This window comes from Desmodus rotundus, chromosome 1, assembly GCF_022682495.2.
Source record: "Desmodus rotundus isolate HL8 chromosome 1, HLdesRot8A.1, whole genome shotgun sequence".
Taxonomy (NCBI): domain Eukaryota; kingdom Metazoa; phylum Chordata; class Mammalia; order Chiroptera; family Phyllostomidae; genus Desmodus; species Desmodus rotundus.
Window position 1 is genome coordinate 54,895,928 of NC_071387.1, and position 21,425 is coordinate 54,917,352.

Here is a 21,425-nt window from a genome sequence, read left to right on the forward strand (position 1 = left end):
TTTCTCTGTGTTTTAGAAACTTTCTATAATGTTCATGTGTTATTACTTGCAATTATGAGAAATTAAAACATGAAAGACTACCACAAGTTGAATAATGAGGTAACAGGCAGGAAGGAGCCTGGAGTGAGTGTCACTGTCCCCAAGATTTGGGCACTGCGTGGAAAGCCTTTGCCTTTACACTGAACACAGGCTGAAGGTGTTTCTACATTTTCTTAAGTTTTCACATGTAAGATGAATTGACAAGAAACATGGTCAACAAGAGAGATTTCCTGGACAAAAGCCAAAAACAACTTTCGCTGTATTTTATACTTTTTCTGCAAAAGTTGAAAAGAAGAACAACTCCCAGGGTGGTAGGCCTCTCAGGTAAGTTCGCTCGGGAGTGCAGAGCTCCCAGTTCCCGTGCATCATTATGTGGGTGCGTGAGCATCATGCCATAAAAGTCATCTCCTGAATATTTTATTACAAAAAAAATTCAAACATACCGATAAGTTAGAAGGATTGCACACCCAAATACCTTCTACCTAGATTCTACAATGACACCCTATTTCCTTTATCACATAACCTGTTCATCTATCCTTAAATCTTATTTTTGATGCATTTCAAAGTATGTTGCTGTCATAAGTATACTTCTCCTTGAAACACTTCAGCGTGCATATCAGTAACTAGAATTCAATATCTGGTTCACATATTTTTGTAATAAAATTTACATACAGTGAAATGCACAAATCTTAAGTGTACCATTTAATGAGTTTTGATAAATGCATAAAACTTTCACCTTAACCAGAAAAGGATTTGAGTGTGTTTTAAAACAAAATTTGGTATCATAGAGTCTGCCCTCAATTCCATATGAGCAAGCTCAGCCCAGCATACCCTGCTGTAGTGGCTTCCACTTGTGGGCCCATATGAGTTGTCTTGGAAACACAAATTCCTGGATCTCAACCCTGATTCAGGCAGTCCAAGGTAGGGCTCGGAAATCTGGGTTTAAAAACTCTCCAGGTAGCCTTCGGCTGGTGTGGCTGAGTGGCTTGAGTGCCAGACTGTGAACCAAAAGGTCACTGATTCAATTCCCAGTGAGGGTACATGCCTGGGTTGCAGGCCAGGTCCCCATTGGAGGGCATGCAAGAGACAACTGATTGATGTCTCTCTTGCACATGGATGTTTCTCTCTTTCCCCCTCCCTTCCCCTCTCTCTAAATAAATAAATAAATTTTTAAAAAACCTTTCCAGGTGATTCCAATCATTAGCTATGTTTGAAAACCTCCACCTTAAGGCAGTGAGCCCCCCACTTGTCTGTTAAGACTCATCCATGGGGTGCTTGTTAAATATACAGATTACTAGGTCTTTCCCCTGGAAATTCCTTTATTGACTTTTTTTTTTTAGAGAAAGGAAGGGAGAGAAAAAAGAAACATCAATTTTTTGTTCAACTTATTTATGCATTCATTGGTTATTCTTTTTTTTTTTTTTTTTTTGTTTAGGATTTATTACAATATGTCCTAACTGATACCTCAGCTTCTAGCTTGCCCCTTTCAACCTATTTTTTTTTAATATATTTATTGATTATGCTATTACAGTTGTCCCATTTCCCCCCCCACTCCACTCCATCCTGCCTACCCCCCTCCCTCCCACATTCCCCCCCTATAGTTCATGTCCATAGGTCATACTTATAAGCTCTTTGGCTTCTACATTTCCTACACTATTTTTACCCTCCCCCTGTCTATTTTCCACCTATCATCTATGCTGCTTATTCTCTGTACCTTTCCCCCTCTCTCCCCCTCCCACTCCCTTAATGACAACCCTCATGTTCTAGTTGTTTGCCTAGTTTGCTCTAGTTTTTGTTTTATGTGTGGCCGTTAATAACTGTGAGTTTGCTGTCATTTTTACTGTTCCAATTTTTGATCTTCTTTTTCTTAGGTAACTCCCTTTAACATTTCATATAATAAGGGCTTGGTGATGATGAGCTTCTTTAACTTGACCTTATCTGAGAAGCACTTTATCTTCCCTTCCATTCTAAGTGATAGCTTTGCTGGATACAGTAATCTTGGATGTAGGTCCTTGCGTTTAATCTTGGGTAATGTAATTATGATGTGCCTTGGTGTATTCCTCCTTGGGTCCAGCTTCTTTGGGACTCTCTGAGCTTCCTGGACTTCCCGGAAGTCTATTTCCTTTGCCAGATTAGGGAAGTTCTCCTTCATTATTTGTTCAAATTAGTTTTCAATTTTTTGTTCTTCCTCTTCTCCTTCTGGCACCCCTATAATTCGGATGTGGGAACGTTTCAAGGCGTCCGGGAGGTTCCTAAGCCTCTCCTCATTTTTCCAAGTTCTTGTTTCTTCATTCTTTTCTGGTTGGATGTTTGTTTCTTCCTTCTGGTCCACACCATTGATTTGAGTCCCAGTTTCCTTCTCATCACTATTTGTTCCCTGTACATTTTCCTTTGTTTCTCTTAGCATAGGCTTCATTTTTTCATCTGTTTTTCGAATAGATTCAACCAAGTCTGTGAGCATATTGATAACCAGTGCTTTGAACTGTGCATCCGATAGGTTGGCTATCTCTTCCTCGCTTAGTTGTATTTTTTCTGGAGCTTTGAAGTGTTCTGTCATTTGGGCCATTTTTTTTTTTTTTTTGTCTTGGCGCCTCTGTTACTTTAAGGGGCGGAGCCTTAGGTGTTCACCAGGGCGGGGTAACGCTGGTCGCTGAGCTGTGACGCTGTACGAGGGGGAGGGGCCGAGTGGGAGCAATGGCGCCCTCCTCACTCTCCTCCGGACCTCAATCCTTCACTCCGCCACCCACAATCAAACTGGGCCACTCTGGTGCTGGTTCCCGAGTAAGTGGGCCTGTGCACACGCTAGGCCCCTGTGGGTCTCTCCAACAACCTCTTCTGTGAGGCTGGGAGTCTCTCCTGCTGCCGCCCCAACCCCCAGGGGCGCTTTCAATCAGAGGTTTGAGGCTTTATTTCCCGGAGCTGGAGCCCTGGGTTGCACGGTCTGCTTCTTTGGTTCGTCAGGTTTATCTGTGGGCGAATTTGGTGCCGCGGGGTGCTACCCGCTGCTCTGCCTGCCCCACTCTCCACCACTCTGAGTCCGGCCCTCTGGGTTTATCTGCGCAGATGTGGGGCCGCAGGGTCTGCTAGTGCTCAGACTGCCTGCGCCATTTGTCCCACACTCCACCAGTCTCAGTCCCGCCACAGCCACGAGAGTCCTCTCCACCCCGGTGCCCGTCTCCGCCCCTCCTACCAGTCTGGATGAATGGTTATTTTCTATTTTCTTGGTGTTGGTCCCCCTTGCTGTTCGATTCTCTGTCAGTTCTGGTTGTGCGAGGAGGCGCAGTGTGTCTACCTACGCCGCCATCTTGGTTCTCTCCCTGGTTATTCTTATATATGCCCTGACCAGGTATCGAACCAGCCACCCTGGCACATTGGGACGACACTTCAACCAAGTTACCCACCAGAGCACCACTGGAAATTCTGATTCAGGCAGGACTAAGATCCAGAATCTGTGTTGTTGTTTTTATTGTTTTTGTTACTTAGTCATTCATTCATTCGTTCATTCTCTCACTCATTAAACACATATATTCTAAGTGCCTACTATGTGCCAGGCTGCTGGACAATTCTGGGCTTAGGGCAAGTGTGGCAATCACTCCACCAAACATCACAATAACATCAAGCTTGAAGAGAAAAGGACATGGAAATACTGGGTGGTAACTTCAATTACCAACTCCCCCCTGGCCCCTTCTCTCTCTCCCTCCACATGCTGCTGCAGCCAGGTGTGATGTCAGGGGACTGAGTCAGGTCACAGAAACAGCCAAGGGGAGACTTTGATGAGGCAACTGCTAACTTCATTAATGAAACCATTCTCTAGCTTCCCATTAATTATCAATGTAACTTTGCATAAGATCAGTCATTCAAGAGAGAATGAATCACACACATGAAATTCCCAATATGATGCAGTAGTAAACCTACTAAAATTATTAATGTGTTCACTTTATTGAAAGAACTCACTCAAATCATCATTAAAATTCAGATAGGACTCCACGTCCATTGAAAAGCAAGGTTCTCCACGACTTAGCCTTTCTGAGAATGGAATGGTCTTTGATATTATTAATAATGTCACTAAGAAAGTGCATTTTAATAAAGGCTGTGCTGAATGAACATCCACTAATATACAAAGGGCCCATGTCTCTTATAATCCTTCAAAGAAAATTGCATCATCTCCGTGACAACATGTGCCTATTCCTTCATCTCTAGAGGCAGCTGAAACAGCTGTGTCATGGCTGAAATGGTTATAAATAGGAATCTAGCCCTGGCCGCGTGGCTCAGCTGGTTGGAGTGTTGTCCTCACACACCAAAAAGGTGTGGGTTCCATCCCTGGTCGGGGCATGTAAGGGAGGCAACCAGTTACTGTTTCTCACATTGATGTCTGTCTCTCTCTAGCTCTCTCCCCCTTCTCTCTCTCTAAAATCAATAAACATGCCCTAGCTGGTGTAGCTCAGTGGATTGAACATGGGCCTGTGAACCAAAGCGTTGCCGGTTTGATTCCCAGTCAGGGCACAGGCCTGGGTTGCAGGCCACGTCCCCAGTGGGGGACACATAAGAGGTAACCACACGTTGATGTTTCTCTCCCTCTGTTTCTCCCTCCCTTCCCTTCTCTCTAAAAATAAATAAATAAATAAAATATTTTTAAAAAATCAAATGAAATCAATAAACATATCTTCAGTGAGGATTTAAATATATATATATATATGAATACACAATGCCATTCATCTCTACCACTTGTACAGGTTACTTGCACCATCTTTTTCCCATTACACCAACTTAACTCTTCATGGACCTCTCTCTTTACCAGGTGGAGAGCAACAATAATTTTCTTTGGGATTTTTAATTTTGTTTACTATACAGACTTCTTTCCTTGGCTGCATGGGGTCAAAATGCATGAGTTAGTATTTTTCAAAAGTCAGTACAAATGTAGTCATAAGGGAGTTTTTCTCTAGCACTCTGAAAGTTGCCTGGAACCCTGGGCTCCCCATTTAGCCTGTGGATCAGTTTCCTGTGATGACTGCACATTCGGTTTGTGCCCCTGGAGGTGGTCCATGCCAGTACGGGCAGCTGCTTAAAGGTCTCAGCCCAAGTTCCTCTCCCTACAAGGGGTCGCTCTCGTGAGACCACTCACCATAATCCTGAAGCCTCTTGGCCACATCCACAGCCTCAATATTTGCAGACTTTTTGAAGGGTCTTAGATCCAAAATAAATTCATGGGCCACATAACCTGTTTGGGAAAATTGTTTCAACTCAAGATTAGCATCAGCTTGTTATTTTACCTAAACAAATGAGCAAATAAATCAGCTTTTTAATGCATTATAAGTTTATAGTTGAAAACAAAGACTTCCTATGCTCTTATTACAAATAAGAACTTTTAACAGGTCAGGCCAGTGTATCCAACCCTCAGTGCATAACATACCCATGAGCCAAGAAGCTAATAGGTGTGACTTTGGGGCCAAGGCACCGCTGGCCCCATTCAACAGAGGGGCTGAGAATGGGGCCTGAGAACAAATCATTCAACAGAGATTTCTGGGGATGAGACTGTTTCTAACTCTGAGGTCCTAAAATCTACTTGCAATAGTCATCACAGGCCTGATCCTTCTATACAAAATATTTCTAAAGCTAAAGATCCACTGATACCCTTTTCAGCAACTTTGCCCTTAACATAAAACCTGTGTTTTCTGTGTGTGTGTGTAAGTATACTAAACATACTTCCATAAGATACAGAATTTTATGTGATTCTTCAAAGGGGCTTTTGAAGTTTTGGTTTCAGACTGAGAATCAGAAATAGGGGCTGTCAAAGAGCACACCACAAATGCAAGGAGTTGATGAGGCCCAAGTCTCTGTAAACTGATCGCCTCTCTATACCCAGGCTGCCATCTCCCCAGTGTGAGCTGTTGACCGGTGATCGGCTGTCCAAAATAATCACCAAGAAAGTCAGCATTTCCATAATAGAACAACACTCCTGGGGGCTCCCCAAATGCCATGGCCCACACAACGGATGAATTTCCTTTGAGGAAGTATCTACCCATGAGATAATAATGTACCCATTCTTACGCTGCTTTCCTGACTCTCAGCAAATAGTGAATCTATCTACTTAGAGGTTCTTGGAGCGGAGGACTCCTCCAGCCTGAGAAAAACAGCTCCAGTCATTAACAGCCCCTGAAGATAGTCTGTGAACTGCTCTGCTTTTTATGTAGTGAATACAAATAAAAGGGTTGGTTTTGTTTGCATATAAAAGTATGATATCCCGAGACTTTAAATATACTGTCACTGCATATTTTTAAAACACACTTTTTAACAATGATGATTAAATTTGTGAGGAATGTCACAGAGCCAATAGATCTCCTAGGGCAAAGGGAACAAAGGAAAAAATAAACTAATGGGACTACATCAAACTAAAGAGCTTCTGCACAGCAAAAGAAACCAACAAAGTACAACAAAGTAAAAAGGAAATCCATTATATGGGACAACATATTCACCAAGGATACATCTGAACTTAGACAACTCAATACCAGGAAGGCAAACCCCAATTAAAAAATGGGCAAAGGACCTGAGTAGACACTACCCCGAAGAGGACATACAGATGACCCATAGACATATGAAAAGATGCTCAATGTCACTAATCATCAGAGAAATGCAAATAAAGACCATAATGAGATGTCATCTCACACCTGTCAGAATGGCTATCATCAATAAATCAAGAAACAAGTGCTGGTGAGGATGTGGAGAGAGGGGACCCTCGTGCACTGTTGGTGGGAATGCCAATTGGTGCAGCCAGTGTGGAAAACAGTGTGGAGTTTCCTCAAGAAAACTAAAAATGGAGCTGCCTTTTGACCCAGCGATCCCACTTCTGAGAATATATCCTGAGAATTCCAAAACACCAATCAGAAAGAATATATACACCCCTATGTTCATAGCAGCATTATTTCCAATAGCCACAATCTGGAAATAGTCAGCATCCACTTACACAGTAGTACATTTACCCTTTGCGACAGCATGGATGGACCTGGAGACCATTATGCAAAGTGAAATAAGCCAGTCGGAAAAAGACAAATACCATGTGATCTCACTCATATGTGGAATCTAATGAACAAAGTAAACTGAGGAACAAAATAAAACCAGAGGCACAGACACTTGGAACAGACTGACAGATCTCAGAGGGGGCGGGGTGCTGAGGGAGGACTGGAACAGATCAGCCCATGGGCACAGACAACAATGTGGGGAAGGCCAAGGGGAGGGCAAGGGCTGAGGGGAGGGGAGCAGAGGGAAGGAAACGAGACACCTGTAATAGTGTCCAACAATAAAAAAATTATGAGGAGTGTGATTCAAAAATAGAAAGTTATCTTTTGCCCTGGCTGGTGTGGCTCAGTGGTTTGAGTGCCGGCCTATGAACCAAGGGGTCATTGGTTCAATTCCTGGTTGGGACACATGCATGGGTTGCAGGCCAGGTCCCCAGTGGGGGGCGTAAAAGAGGCAACCATAGTTTGATGTTCCTTTCCCTCTCTTTCTCCCTCCCTTCCCCTCTCTCTAAAAATAGAGAAAGAAAATCTTTATGAGACTGACGCTCTACCTAGTGTGCTAACGAGGCACCTTAGAAAAAGAAAATCTTAAAAAAAAAAAAAAAAAAAGAAAGGAAGTTGTCTTCGTTGGTAGGTAAACTCAGGGGGGGAAAAGTGTCAGTTGGAATGTTCTGGGGAAAAACTAGGAGATAAGAGTCCTCACTGACTGTTAATTCCAAGGTTCCTAAATGCACTACTATGCTACACCATTTTGGGAGCCCAACATTTGACCTTTCTCCTCCAGGCCTCTGGCAGCCAAACCAGCATTGTGACAATGACTTAAGGAAGAAGGGTAACGAAGCTCACTGCTCTGAAGGACACTCAGTGGCAGGAGGACGGGGGGAGGCACGCATGACAGCAGAGAGGACTTGCTCTTGCTGGGAGCAAGAACCTCTTGGTGGGAGACAGCAGAATCTTCCAGAGGTTCAGTAATAGCTGAAAGGCCCCATCAAGCCAAGCCCAGCCCAGAACTGCTTAGACCAAGCCTCCATCTGCAGAGGCCCCCACCGCAGCCAGTGGTTTGGGAAGGGCTCCACTTTCAAAATGAGGTTCAGATGTTATTTTCTAAATCCATAGTCTAGGGCACTCAAATAGAAACTGTAGTGGAGTTTCAGCCTCTCTCTCTGTCTCTCTCTCTCTGTCTCTCTCTCTATTTGAGGTCTGAATGGGGTGAAATTTAAACTTAGTGGCTTTTGGAGGCCAGATCCCAAGATGTTCGTCTTTGTTTGCAGTTTTAAGGAGAAAAGATATACAAACCTTCTACGGAATATAGTGAGTCAGGGCAATCTGAAGTAGAAATCGTATAAACTGATTAGTGCAAGTTTTAATTTTCACTGAGTAGGTGTTTCCACTGGGCCTAACCATGACTATCACTGAGAGTCTGAATAGACACCAAGTCACAGGAGCAAGGAGAAGAGGGCGTGGGATGATGGGAAAGCAAACGAAAAGTGGCTTGACTCTGGGATTATGACATCTTCTCTCCCAGCCCCCATCCAGAAGTTAATTATCTTTCAAGGCTATAGAACGTGCTACAGAGAAAGACTTCTCCTCAAGACCCTCCTTAAGAACAGGCTTATCCCTAAGCCTCAGAGTGACTGCCTAGAAATACATGCACTCACTAGATGATTATATAGCGTGGGTGGGGAATCAATGCTCAGACAAGCTTTTTCGTTGTAATCCAGGGACCACAACTAACAGAATCAAAACTCCTGACTGTTTCCCTGGGGAATGAGGTGGGTTAGGCACGGCTCCTGGCCTCAGGAGGGGACTCTTCCCAGCCAGGAATATGAGGGCCCAGCTCCTGAGGCCCATGTCCACCCATTAAAGGTCACTGGAAAACCTCTTCAGGGACAAGAATTTCCAAGCAAAGTTAGGTTTATCCAAGGTCAAAACTGAACAGGCATTTAAAAATTTAAAACATAAATAAAACATTGGGATATGAACACAGTTGTCTAACCCACTGGCAGGAACTCCAATTAGATTAAACACTGAGCATAGCCTCCACAAGAGTAGACAGACACCCGTGAATTTTTTTAAAAAATTTAATGATTTTTAATGATTTTTTAGAGACAGAGAGAGGAAGGGTGAGAGAGAGAAACATCAATTTCTTGTTCCACTTATTTATGCATTCATTGGTTGATTCTTGTACATGCCTTGACGGTGATCGAACCCGCAACCTTGGCATATCGGGATGACACTCTCACCAACTGGGATACCCGGCTAGGGCAAAATTTTTTAAATTCATCCTTTGAAAAGATATTTTACAGGAGGTAATTCCTTCTTTCCACAGCCTAGCAGAATAAATACTACTGGGGCTCCTCATCCCAATTCTAGCCTGCCACTTCTTTGCTTTGCAAAACCATAAGCCTCAACTGTTTAGCTCATTTTTAAATCTCTCAAAGAAATGGTTCATAAAGAGAGGCCTGGAGTTCATTAAAATTATTGCCTCATCGTCATCGGTAACTCTGAAGTCTCATTTAGAGCTAGTAAATAGAATTATGATGAATAATGGTCTTCAAATATTGCCTTTAGACATTTTAGAATACAATGTGTTTCAAAACATTTCTATTTTGGGCCCTTGGGAGGTACATTGCTAATTCTTTTCTAGGCCCTAAAATAGGAAGCCTCAAGTTGCGTGAGCGTGTTTACCAGATCAAACATGAGACAATGTTTGGTTCCATGAACTCTGAGGCTGGGTAATAAAGTCTGTGATCACCAATCTTCTTCTGCTTGGGATGAGAAACAGGATTCATTATTTAATTCTGGGGTAAAATGTCAAAACAAATGGAAATTTTATCTCTCTTTTTTGTACTGCAAATCCCTTTGGACTGGGACCATCTCTGCCCAAAACAGCCACGTCAATGCTGAGCACTGGTGAGCCCCGGAGAAACACCAGCTCCCTCTCCTCGCTGCTGGGGGCCGCCAGCCCCACACAATCCCAGTCACATTCGTTCCTGCTTTAAAGAGCTAAACCGTGCATCACACAGCTCCGGCTCATACTAAAAATCACTGAACTGCACATTTTAAGAAGTTGATTTGTATGGTATGTGAATTCTATCTCCATGATGTTGTCAAATATAGTTAATCATAAAGAAATTTTCAATATAAAAAAATTTTTAAGTAGGAAAAAATCCATAATCTTGTTTAAATTAAAGCAAAAAGATTGCTTTTGACTCATCAAATTGGCAAAGACATTTTGGTCTTGGTTTGGGTCGCGCTCACTGGGCCCTGCTGCGATGGTCGTCCTCACCCGCTAACACTGCGAAATAAACTGGCACCCAGTCTCGGGGACAACTCGGCCACATGGATCAAGAGCTCCAGTGAATTCACAGATTTCATTTCCTCTGACACAAAACTTCTCCTCTGTGACCGTAACCTAAGGAAATAATCTGAGATGTCTTTTTCTTAAATCTGAGTAAAGGATACTCATTGCAGCATTGTTAGAAATGCAAACTCTGGTGGAAAAGCCTACAGAACTGCTTCACTCGTGGTGCACTCACACGGTAGAACTGATGGAGCCACTTTCAAAGAGCATTTCATGGCACGGGGAAATGGTCGCGGTATAAGATGAAGTTTAAAAAGCAGGATATAAACTGTGTTTAGAATATGATCTCAACTGTCTAAAACTAAGATGACAAGGAATACAGCAACATATTAATAGTAGCTATGTCTGCTGGATAGAACTATGGATCATTTACATTTTCTTCCCCATACTTTTTTATTTGCCAGCTCTTCTTCCCTGTTGAGTGTCTATATGTCATTATATAACAAAGCAGAACACCGAAGCTATCCCTGAAAGTCAACACATAAGCGGGATGCATTTCTCAGTGCAAGAGATATGTTTGAATTAATTAGTGGCCCTAGTAGCTTCTTTAATACCCACTTCAGAAGCATTTCATCGGGCTGCTTAGAGACATACTGCCCCCAACTTTCTTCCCACTCTCCGGGGAGTTTTCCAGAGCTCGGTTATTTAGTTCTTTTCTATTTTCAAGCACTAGAACAATCCCTTTGGGTAATATTTATAAGGGAAGACCAGCCTTTAAATGAAAAATCGCAGAGGTAAATGCACATTCCTCCTGGGCCAGAGAAACCCAAAGCCAAAGAGGGGCCTCATTCCTGTGGCCAAGGCCCGGGTGCACTGCGTACTGACCACTGTCTCTCTGCGCCAAGTCCCCTCTGTTTCTGCTCGTGGATTCTGAGCCCACAGTCAATGTGCTCTGTCTACCTGGCACCACCCCCTCCTGTCACCTCCAGGGTGACTTTGTTCCTCCATCTATTATTCCCTCTATTACAAGCCTAAGAGCTTAGAGGTTTACCTAAAATTCTCTTTACACTCAACTCATCAATAACTCTCAATGCTTCTTTTTCTTCTTCTTTTTTTTAATCCTCACCAGAGGACATTTTCATTTGCTTTTTTAGAGGGAGAGAGGGGAAGGGAGAGAGAGAAACATCAATGCAAGAGATGCATCTGTTGGTTGCCTTCTTATACACCCAGACTGGGGATCCACCCCAGCACTGAGGATCATACACGCTTGCGCCTGGACCGGGGATGAACCCATAACCTAGGTATGTGCCCTGACCAGGCATCAAACCCACAACCTTTCAGGTACAGGATGATGATCCAACCTCCTACCCCACCGGCCAGGGCTGATTCTACTCCAATAGCATGTTCATCCCATGCCACTGCCTTAACAACTTCAACATTCTCTTAATCCTCTCATTCCTCTCCTCAAAAACCTTTCTGGGTCCGAGGTAAAGTCCAGAGCCTTCCAAGACCTTCAGGGCCCCATGACACCTCTCCAACCTCATCCTCACCTGCTCTCTCTCCTCCTATCCCACACTTCAACCTACTGCACACTCCTGCCAGCCAGGCCACTCCTGTGTCCCTGGCTGCCTCCCTGATCTCTGTTTGCTTGGACTCTACCACACTTCCTTCCAGATTCATCTCAAATGGCTCCTCCCAGAAGGCTATTCTGTCCTGCCTCTGCCCGATGTGAATTTCTCCGCTCTTTGGAGGCATCCCATGTCACTTTGTGAGGTAAGGAGCCTGTGACATTTGCCTGTCTATCTCTCAGTGGTGTCGGCCGGGGCTGTGAAGGCTAACTTCATCACAGAGCCTTGCACACGCTGATATCCCCGAACTGTTCACTAAATTGAAGTCATTTCTAATAACTTTACACATTTCTATGGTATACACTAAGAAACACATGTTTTCCACCCACTTCAGAAAACCACATCTACTCGGTCAAACTTGGTTTGGCCAAGGCAAAAACAAAGTGATGGTAGACTAAAGTTAATACTTGCCTCTTGCACCCCGGAAAAGAACTCTGTAGTGTTTTTCTAATCGTTTGGCCATGTAGTTGGCATTTAAAATAGCAATTTCCGTAGCTTGTTTAAGGCCTTTGCCTCCCATCATCTGCAACAGAGGGGAAAAGAGCCATCAACCACCGAACAGGTAAACCCTATGGGCACTAAACAAAGACACCCTGGAGAAATCCCCCCACAAAGGAAGTCAGCCCACCATCAATCTGTAAATTGGAGATGAGCAGGAAACACGACCAAAAACATTTGTCAGTCCTCTCTAAGCCTGAAATAATGTTTGGTTTTCTTTGAACATTAATCCTACATTTCTTATTATAATAACAAAGCCTAGAGCAGGGCAAAATTCACTGCAGACTATTGTGTTAATCTGAAAAGGAAAATGAATTGGCTTTAGGTTAAAGTCTTTTAGGGGAGTTTTTGTTTGTTTACTGTGAATTTGAGATGTCTTGATAACTGCCAAGAATCCCATGGGATCTTGGCCAAAATCCCCACTGAATCAATTTTGTACGGTTTGTCTTCCCACTGTCCACAGTCAAGGCCATTGAACAACTGCTGGGTTCAGACGCATCCTTTTCTGGTGGGTCAGAAGTCCCTGTGAACATCATCACCAGCAAAAAGCTTGAAGTCAAGACTACACAATTTTTATTGCCACTTTCTCCCCAGAATACATCATGTACGATGGAGGCTTGATATGTATTAAATACAAAACTAACGTAACGCACATGAGAAAGCACCAGATAAAATAACAGGGGCACTGAAGTCTAAAGTAAGGAGAGGACACGTTTTGCCAGGCTGATCAAAATAAAGGTTCCTAGAATAAGAGTTGGAACTTGACTGGAAACTTAAAAATGGGTAGAATTTGGACAGATGAGAAAGAGGAAGTCACTCCAGATGAGAAGAATGGCAAAACCCAAGGAGTAGAAGGGAAGGCCAGAGCTGCAGTCTGGGAGTTACCGTAGAGCCTGGTGAGTCATGACCACGTCTTGCAAGCCTCAAACCTTTACTAGGGAGGACTTGGACTTGGTCCAGCCAGCCACTGGCTCTCGAGTTGTGCATCAGAGTTACAGAGCGGCCTGATGGCCCGAGCCCTATCCCACATTTCGTGACTTTGATTCCCTCTGGAACTTAGGCATGTGAATTTTGGGAGAATCCCCTAAGGATTCTACCAGACTAGTGAGACCCAGTGGTGATTGCAAAGGGAAGCAAGGGGTGAGTTTGGGCCCTTAGGGGGATTAGCAGTCCTGTAGGGAGTGTCCAGGATGGACTGAAGCAGAGAGAGAACAGGTAGTTCTCCAGGTGCTAAGTAACAACAGCCTGAAACAAAGAAAGGGCCCAAAGTCAAAGGGTTATATTAAGCCCCATTTTATTCACAATACTTCACTTTTAAACTGAGGCTCTGTCTAGTGTTCCTGGCTTATGGCCAAATCAGCCTGGGGCATTAATTGTCTACATGTGGGAAATCGCCTCGAACCCAAAGAGGTTCATAACAAATAACCCAGGTGTATAGGACCTTGGGACCAAAAGGGAGCTGGGAATTAGATTCTGTTTGCAAAGAAGCGGGCCTTTCCTATGACTGTTTCGGCTGTTCCTACTTGTAAAACAACTCGGGGATCATTTTAAAAAGCAGGATTTAGTCTCTGAGATACAGAATTGTTGTTCCAGCTTCCCAGAAAGTTTCCCCTAAGTATCATAAATGCCACACTGTTCAAGAATAACAGGCAGCCCGAGAGAGTCATCCGGCATGATTTGCATAGCTGAGTTTGGGGTTTTGTTTCACCAAAAGCCACCCTTCCTTTGAGGAGGGAAGCCAGTCTGGGAAGGCTGCTCTAATTAGCGGCTGAACAAGTGTTCCTATCCAATGCACAGTCTTGCTGGCCCAGGAGGCGGGCAGGCCAGTTTGAACAAGAGCTGTACAAACTCTGGCCCTCGTGTTTTGTGGAGAAACACATAGGAAGGGAGCCTGTTCCCTGACAAAGTCTAATTACCCTGAAACTACAGTTCCACAGACTGTAAAGGGAAAAGAGCTTTGGGAAACCACTGCAAAAACAATCTCTGCTAACTTCTCCTCTTATCCTCCCGGCTTCCAAGGAATATAAAGCAAGGTGAGATGGATTTCTAAAATTTATCCCAGGATCTCAACCAAGTGTAATAATTAGTATGCACACTGTTTTTTCACTTGCAAGAGGAGGTATAAATCCTACAGGAAACCAAATGACGTGGCCAGAACATCCACATGACTCATAGAACTTAACTCTGTCTGGAAAAATATGTCTGGTGTGTTAACTTCTCTGATGTTAAACCCACTGTGAGAACCCAAAGGAAATAGCATAACAAAGATGAGATAAAATGAATTTCAGCTGATCTCTGTAGGAAGGTTTCTTCCGTCCAAAGTCATCAGCAATCTTCACTAACCACAGTTCAGATCATGGACTTTTTACATTTTTAAGTTAAGAAGGAAGCCTGTGATCTCAGTTCCCCACCAACACACCCACATCCCCCTACCTCCCCCACCTAATACACACCCACATGTCTCACCTTAATATAAGCCCATGAGATGGGCAAGATGGAGCTGGAGCCCCACGGGGCTGCACTGATAGTACCCACAGGCTGAGCATCCTCATCTGGCTTTACCGAAATGATAGGATGATTGGGCAGAAAAGGGACAAGATGCTTCTTCCTGTAGTTTTTAAATACAAATTCAGAAGATGTAAAAAGATCCAGCCCAGCTGAACAGGTGGGTGTTGAGCCCTCTCAGGAAGCTCCGTTCCTGAGAGGAACTCTGTAAATGGAAGAGACCTGACATCAGTGAAGAGGCAGCTGTTCAGGAAGCTGTTCCTTCCTTCTTCCTTCACTGGAAGCATGGCCTACCAGCCAAGACCTGTGGCGGAGTATTTGACAGAGGCAGGCAGCCATGGGGTAGCCTGCAGAGCCATGCGCTCCCCAGGATGGGGGGACTTCTAGCCCCATACCCTCTACGTCCCAGCCCCACACTCCACACTCTTTCCTGAGGCATCTAAGGGATACAGAAGGGTGCTGCTGAGAAGAAGCTACACATCAAAGGCTGTATGTGAACCTTTTTCACAGCCCCAGAGCTGAGGCACTGGGCCTCTTCCACCTACAATAAATAAAAATCATCAAAAAGGAAAGCAGAAAAAAGGGGGTCAGGACCCCAGCAACCCTGAAGACTGGCCCCTTTGGCACATTTTTGGAAGATTGAAGCTCAGGATATGGCTACTCAGTCTCATTTTCATGATTCAACTTCACAGTGTAAAAAGGTATAACAGCCACAGGATAGTCCTTTGGTCTTACTTTGACTTGATCCAGTTATTTCTAGTAATGAATTTTGTTTCCTTCTTTCTTATATCAGATCTAATAAGAATTCAGGCTACAAAGTATTTAACACCTCACATCAAATTCATTTGGGGGGAGTGGGGACAAGGACATTTAAGTTTTACTCTCTTAGCAAATTTGATTATAGATATTCAATTAGCCAAAAAGTTTGTTTAGTTTTTTCTCTACGATGGCTCTAGTAGTGCTTAGCTGTCTTTAACTTCATCTGAAATAATTTTGTTAGATTGTGTTGTGACAGCTGTCATATCAGCGTACATTTAAAAAAGAATTTATCAGGGAACTTCTGGCCAAGATGGAGGCATAGGTAGATACACTTTGCCTCCTCACACCACCAAAAGAAAGACAACAACAAATTCAAAAACAAAAAATTACCAGAACTGCCAGAAAATCAAACTGTACGGAAGTCTGACAACCAATGAGTTAAAGAAGAAACATTAATTTAGACTGGTAGGAGGCGTGGAGAAGACTCACGGCAAGGCAGCAGCTAGCAGACTGGGCAGTCCCACATTGGCGTGCAGATAAACTAGGAGGAACAAGTGGGGAACGAGACAGACCGCACAACCCAGGGTTCCAACTCAGGGAAATAAAGCCTCAAAAAACTCTGGCTCTAAGAACCTGTGGGGGTTGCGGAGGTGGAAGAAACTCCCGTCCTCACAGGAGAGTAGTTTGGAGAGACCCACAGGGTCCTGGAAAAAGTGGAACAGGAACAAAATCACAGAAATGGAGATCACATGGAGGGTTATCAATGGGGAGGGGAAAGGGGGGGGGATGTGGGGAAAGGTACAGGGAATAAGAAGCATAAATGGTAGGCACAAACTAGACAGGGGAGGTTAAGAATAGTAGAGGAAATGGAGAAGCCAAAGAACTTATATGTACGACCCATGGACATGAACTGGGGGGAATGCTGGTGGGAGGGGGTTGCAGGGTGGAGGGAATAAAGGGGAGGAAAAAAATGGGACACCTGTAACAGCATAATCAATAAAATATATATTTTTTAAAAATTAAAAAATAAAAAGAACTTATCAAAAGTGGTGAATTTTTGTGCAGCCATTTTAATATTAAAGATGGAAGAAGATATGCAACAATTTTGGCATATTATGCTTTATTATTTCAAGAAAGGTAAAAACGCAACTGAACTACAAATAAAAGATTTGTGCAGTGTGTGGAGAAGGTGCTGTGAATGATCAAATGTGTCAAAAGTGGTTTGTGAAGTTTCTTGTACTATTGACATTCTGGCCAAATACTTCTTTGCTGTGGGGCTGATTATGCATTGGGAGATGTTTGGCAGCACCCCTGAACTCTACCCACTAGAAGTCAGTAGTGGGAAATAATGACATATTCAAAATATCCAAATCAATAAAGTTATTGGCGAACATGAAAACTGTGTTTTTTATTTTATGGAAAAAACTAAATGCACTTTCTGGCCAACCCAATACAGTGTCATCAAACTGCATCACCATGTTTTACGTTGGGTCCTCAGACCTTATTCCTCTCAGGGCTGAAAGTTTGTACCTTCTAACCAACCTCTCTCAACTCCCCACCCCACCCTGCCCCACAGCTCCTGGCAGCCACTTTTTTACTGTGAGTTCTTTTACTAAAAGAACTCAAAATGAGTAAAAAAGAACTCATTTTGTTGTGGATGTTAGGTAATTCACTTTCAATGTAACCATCAGCTGCTTTTAAAGAGAAAGAAAGAAAAAAAAAGCTGCTTGGAAGCCTAAGTCTGAAAAGCACTTCCAGGTGCTAATATGCCAGTTCTGATCTATAATACTCCAGGAAAGCTCCCTCTTCATTACTCTGTTAATAAACATGCCATGTCTGTGCATGAATGGGAGGTTATTGTGGCCAATGAAACACTGTGGTTAATAAGATTTCAGTATGGTCCTCTTTGGACATACCCTAAAAGCATCCCTTTCACCGCTCCTCTCCCAGCCCTATGGGCACACTACTTAGGAAGGTGACCTCAACACTTGAAGACCTCACTGGGACTCAGAGCGAGTTTGGGCCATTCTCTCATTCTCAGTCTCCAAAGCCGTGCTGAAACCAGCTGCCCAGGACTCACACTCCGATGGGCCCCATGCCAGGGCCGCCGCCTCCGTGGGGAATGCAGAAGGTCTTGTGAAGATTTAGGTGTGAGACATCAGACCCAAAGTCTCCAGGACGGCAGATTCCCACCTACCACAAAGGGAAAGAGCCAAAAGCAAAAGTCAAGAACTTGAAAGGGTGCTGTGGAGAGACGGCCATGCTGTTTGCTGCGCCCCTCCCCCCCGAGGAAGGCAGGCAGAGCCGTGCACAGACGCATCCTCCATGCTGGCTGAGTTCTGCAGGCAGAGCCTAGCATTCCATAGGCAGCGTGGCTTGTGGTTTCTGTGGAAACAGCAACTGACCATTTAACCTAATTTAGATCCTAAAATACAGATTTGAATATATAGTCAATTCCTAATTACCCACCCCAAGAGCGAGGAAAGAAAGTGCCCCAGCACAAGAAAGGAGAATAGTGAAGCAGGCAAATTCCCCCCCACCCCCAGCAGTTACTCTACTCCCCCCTGCGCGACTGGCTTCGGGCACCCCGATGGAAGGGATTTGAAGGGTTTCCCAAGAGGATGCTGAGCCCAGGGAGAGGAAGAGAGGCTGCCAGTTTCCCTGAGACCATCCTGATGCCAACGACAACATTCAACAGACGTCCCAGCCACTTTGGCATTAGGGCTGATTTTGAACATAGCCAAAGATAAAGAATGTTTTTATGTTATTGAAGCAACACACAATCCCTGGACTACACTTACACAGGGAATCAGACAGAAGAATAAAAAAGGCAGAAAGAGTCCAAAATAGTAAAACAAGCAAAAAATGAGAAATAAATTAAAAATAAATAAATAAAATAAAGCAGACACTCCTCTGCTCCAACGGCTCCCTGTAACATTTCCTCAGAGGCACACGTTACACAGACCACCGCCCCCCCCCCCCACACCCCCAACTTCCCCAGTAGTCAGACGCTATCCTCAGATCTGTTCAGTTGTTTCATACTGATGAAGCTGAAGCCAGATTAATGGCAGATCAACGGCAGATCAACATTCACCTACTGCCAGAACTTGGGTCTGAGTTCCCCCAGGAAGGCAGCCAGGTAAACTTCTTGCTGGTAGCACTCCCAGAGGGATCATACCCCTGAAGAGCTAAGGGCATTCAGTTCATTCCCTGTTTCCTTTCAACCTCTTTGCCTCCTCCCCAGCATCCCCCACCACCTCGCCTAGGATCTGTAAACTCACTGAAATAGGGGTATTTTGTTTGAAATTGGCAATAAAGTCAGCCTCAATTCTGAATTCAGTGGCATGCTTTAAGGCAACTGTCAAGAAGTGAGAGACAAGAGCCGTGGCTGGTGTGGCTCAGTGGATTGAGTGCCGGCCTGAAAACCAAAGGGTTGCCAGTTCAATTCCCAGTCAGGGCACATACCTGGGTTGCAAACCAGGTCCCCAGTATGGGGCATGGCAGAGGTAACCACACTTTGATGTTTCCCTGTCTTTCTCCCTCCTTTCCCCTCTCTCTAAAAATGAAGAAGTAAAATCTTTAAAAAGGAAAAAAAAAGTTTTTTCACCTAACAGTTTTCTCAGACAGCCCATCTCATATTGCCCACCTGAGCATTCATATTTGCTCCGTCTAGGTAGACCTGGCCCCCATGTTGGTGAATCAGGTCACACACGTCGCTGATGTTCTCCTCAAACACCCCATTGGTGGATGGGTATGTAATCATGATGGCTGCCAGGTGCTCCTTGTGTTTATCCACCTGTGGGGTAGAAAAGGGCACAAGGACACCAAGGAGGAGACTTTTCTTTCTGGGTCAAACCCTTGCTTTTTATTTTAAAGGATTAAGAAAGATGAAGTCTTGGTCTTTTCACTTCTGAAATTATCTCAAAGTATCTCAAAGTATTGTCTTGACGACAATAAAAGATCCACAGCCATTGCTCCCTTCATTAGTCATTCCAAGGAAACAACAAGACCCCTCCAGGCCAGATCTCCATGGTCAAAACCAAAACGACTGTTCAGGTGTTTTAGATATTTTGGGCTCAACTCTCCAAAGTAGTTTTCCTTTTAGTCAAGTCATCTCAGTCATTATTTCAGATCTTTTTGATTCCAGACATGTCTATTCTCACAGTTAATCTCCCCCTGCTCATGTTTCCATACCCACACTTACTCCCTTTCCCTCCCATCCTGTTGAAATTAGATTTCCAACAAGGAGTGTTCCTGCTTTGATAAATATATAAATATTTCCCTCGTTTCTCCTTTTGTCAGAAGGCAAGCATATCTAAAAAGCAAGCAAATAAAAAGTTCGTTTCTCTGGCCAGCAAGTCAGAGCAGACTTGTGTGAAAATTTTTAAAAGAATGTTTAAGGGCATAGCCTGTATTGGAGAGACTTTATGATTACAACTATGGGCCCAGAATATTTGTCGTAAAAACTTTGTGGCATGATGGAAGAGGGGAGGTGGATGAGAGATGAGCAGTGTTGTGGATTTTGAGCTTCCCTCTGAAATCAGTTACTTGAAGTTCCCAGACTCCATGCCTAATAACCCTGACAAAATCACATTGCTATTCAACTGATTTCCTTCTCTCTTCAGATGCAGCCTCCAGTCCACCAGTGGAAAGCAGATACGGTTGCTAGGCAACCTCTTCCTGGAGGTTGGGAGGTTGGGGGTGGGGGTTGGTGTTTCAGGAAGGAGGGTGGAATGCCTCCGGAAATTCATGGCTGGGATGGCCACAGACATTTGCAAAATCTACACTTAGGTTTTATTTCCCAACACAAAGACTGGAATAAACTGTGACTGCCAGTCTGATTATTAATGGAAGAAGGAGGGGTAGGTTGGGCAGGAGTAGGCAGGTCCTGCAAGGAATACCCTTACTACCACCATGAATAATTCATTCAGTTTCTTACACATGCATAAATTAGAGGATGGAATTTCAATTTAAAGAACCTTCTCCCTGTGGGTGAAAGAAGTGGTAAAGTAGACTATGGTCAGCTTTATTCTGGACCAAAAAATATGGCTGTTGCTTTTTATTGTTCTTACAGAAACAGTTAAGTTTTCTGATTTTATGTCATTTTCCTCAGACCCATTCAGAGGAGGAATTGCAGTTTTTTAATTATAATGCAACAGAAGATGATCTTGATATAAACCATCCAGTCCCTGATCCCCACCACCTGTTCCCAACCCAGACCTCTCCCATCTGTGGAATGGAAGATGGGTACCATGGCCTTAAGGTGAGCCGCGTCAATATTCCCGTATTTATCCACCTCCACAGGCTGGATCTTCAGGCCTGCCATGTAGGCACTTGCAGGGTTGGTCCCATGAGCAGATTTTGGAATGAGGCAAACCTTAGGAATAGAACGAAAGGAAGGAAGGAGAAAAAAATAGTCACCAGGCTATTCATAATGACAGAAAAGTCCTACAACATGCTTGGAGCACAAACTAAACAGGCGCCACGTCCTTTATTTAAACTGATCACTAGGGCCTTGAAATCTGCTACAGTGTCGTAGTTACTGGAGTGCAAAACGATGTCCATCAGAGGAGTTTCCATTTGGATCCCCAAATAATGTGCCCTAAGTACTCTCCCCCCTTATCACAGCACACCAAAATAGAGGGGGGCTTATTCTAACCTTGTCTCAGTTATAATATG

General features: G+C 43.9%; 1 protein-coding gene across 1 annotated transcript in view; it reads right to left on the reverse strand.

Moving 5' to 3' along the window:
• The window catches only part of GLDC (glycine decarboxylase), an 81,150-nt gene that overhangs the window by 3,310 nt on the left and 56,415 nt on the right, over nt 1–21,425 (reverse strand). Inside the window, exons 17-22 of the mRNA XM_024558343.3 lie at nt 20,998–21,123; nt 19,393–19,542; nt 17,827–17,939; nt 14,949–15,090; nt 12,396–12,507; nt 5,162–5,257 (exon numbers count right to left, since the gene is read on the reverse strand). Coding sequence (XP_024414111.2) covers nt 5,162–5,257; nt 12,396–12,507; nt 14,949–15,090; nt 17,827–17,939; nt 19,393–19,542; nt 20,998–21,123 — 739 coding nt within the window. The remainder of the gene's footprint in view (nt 1–5,161; nt 5,258–12,395; nt 12,508–14,948; nt 15,091–17,826; nt 17,940–19,392; nt 19,543–20,997; nt 21,124–21,425) is intronic.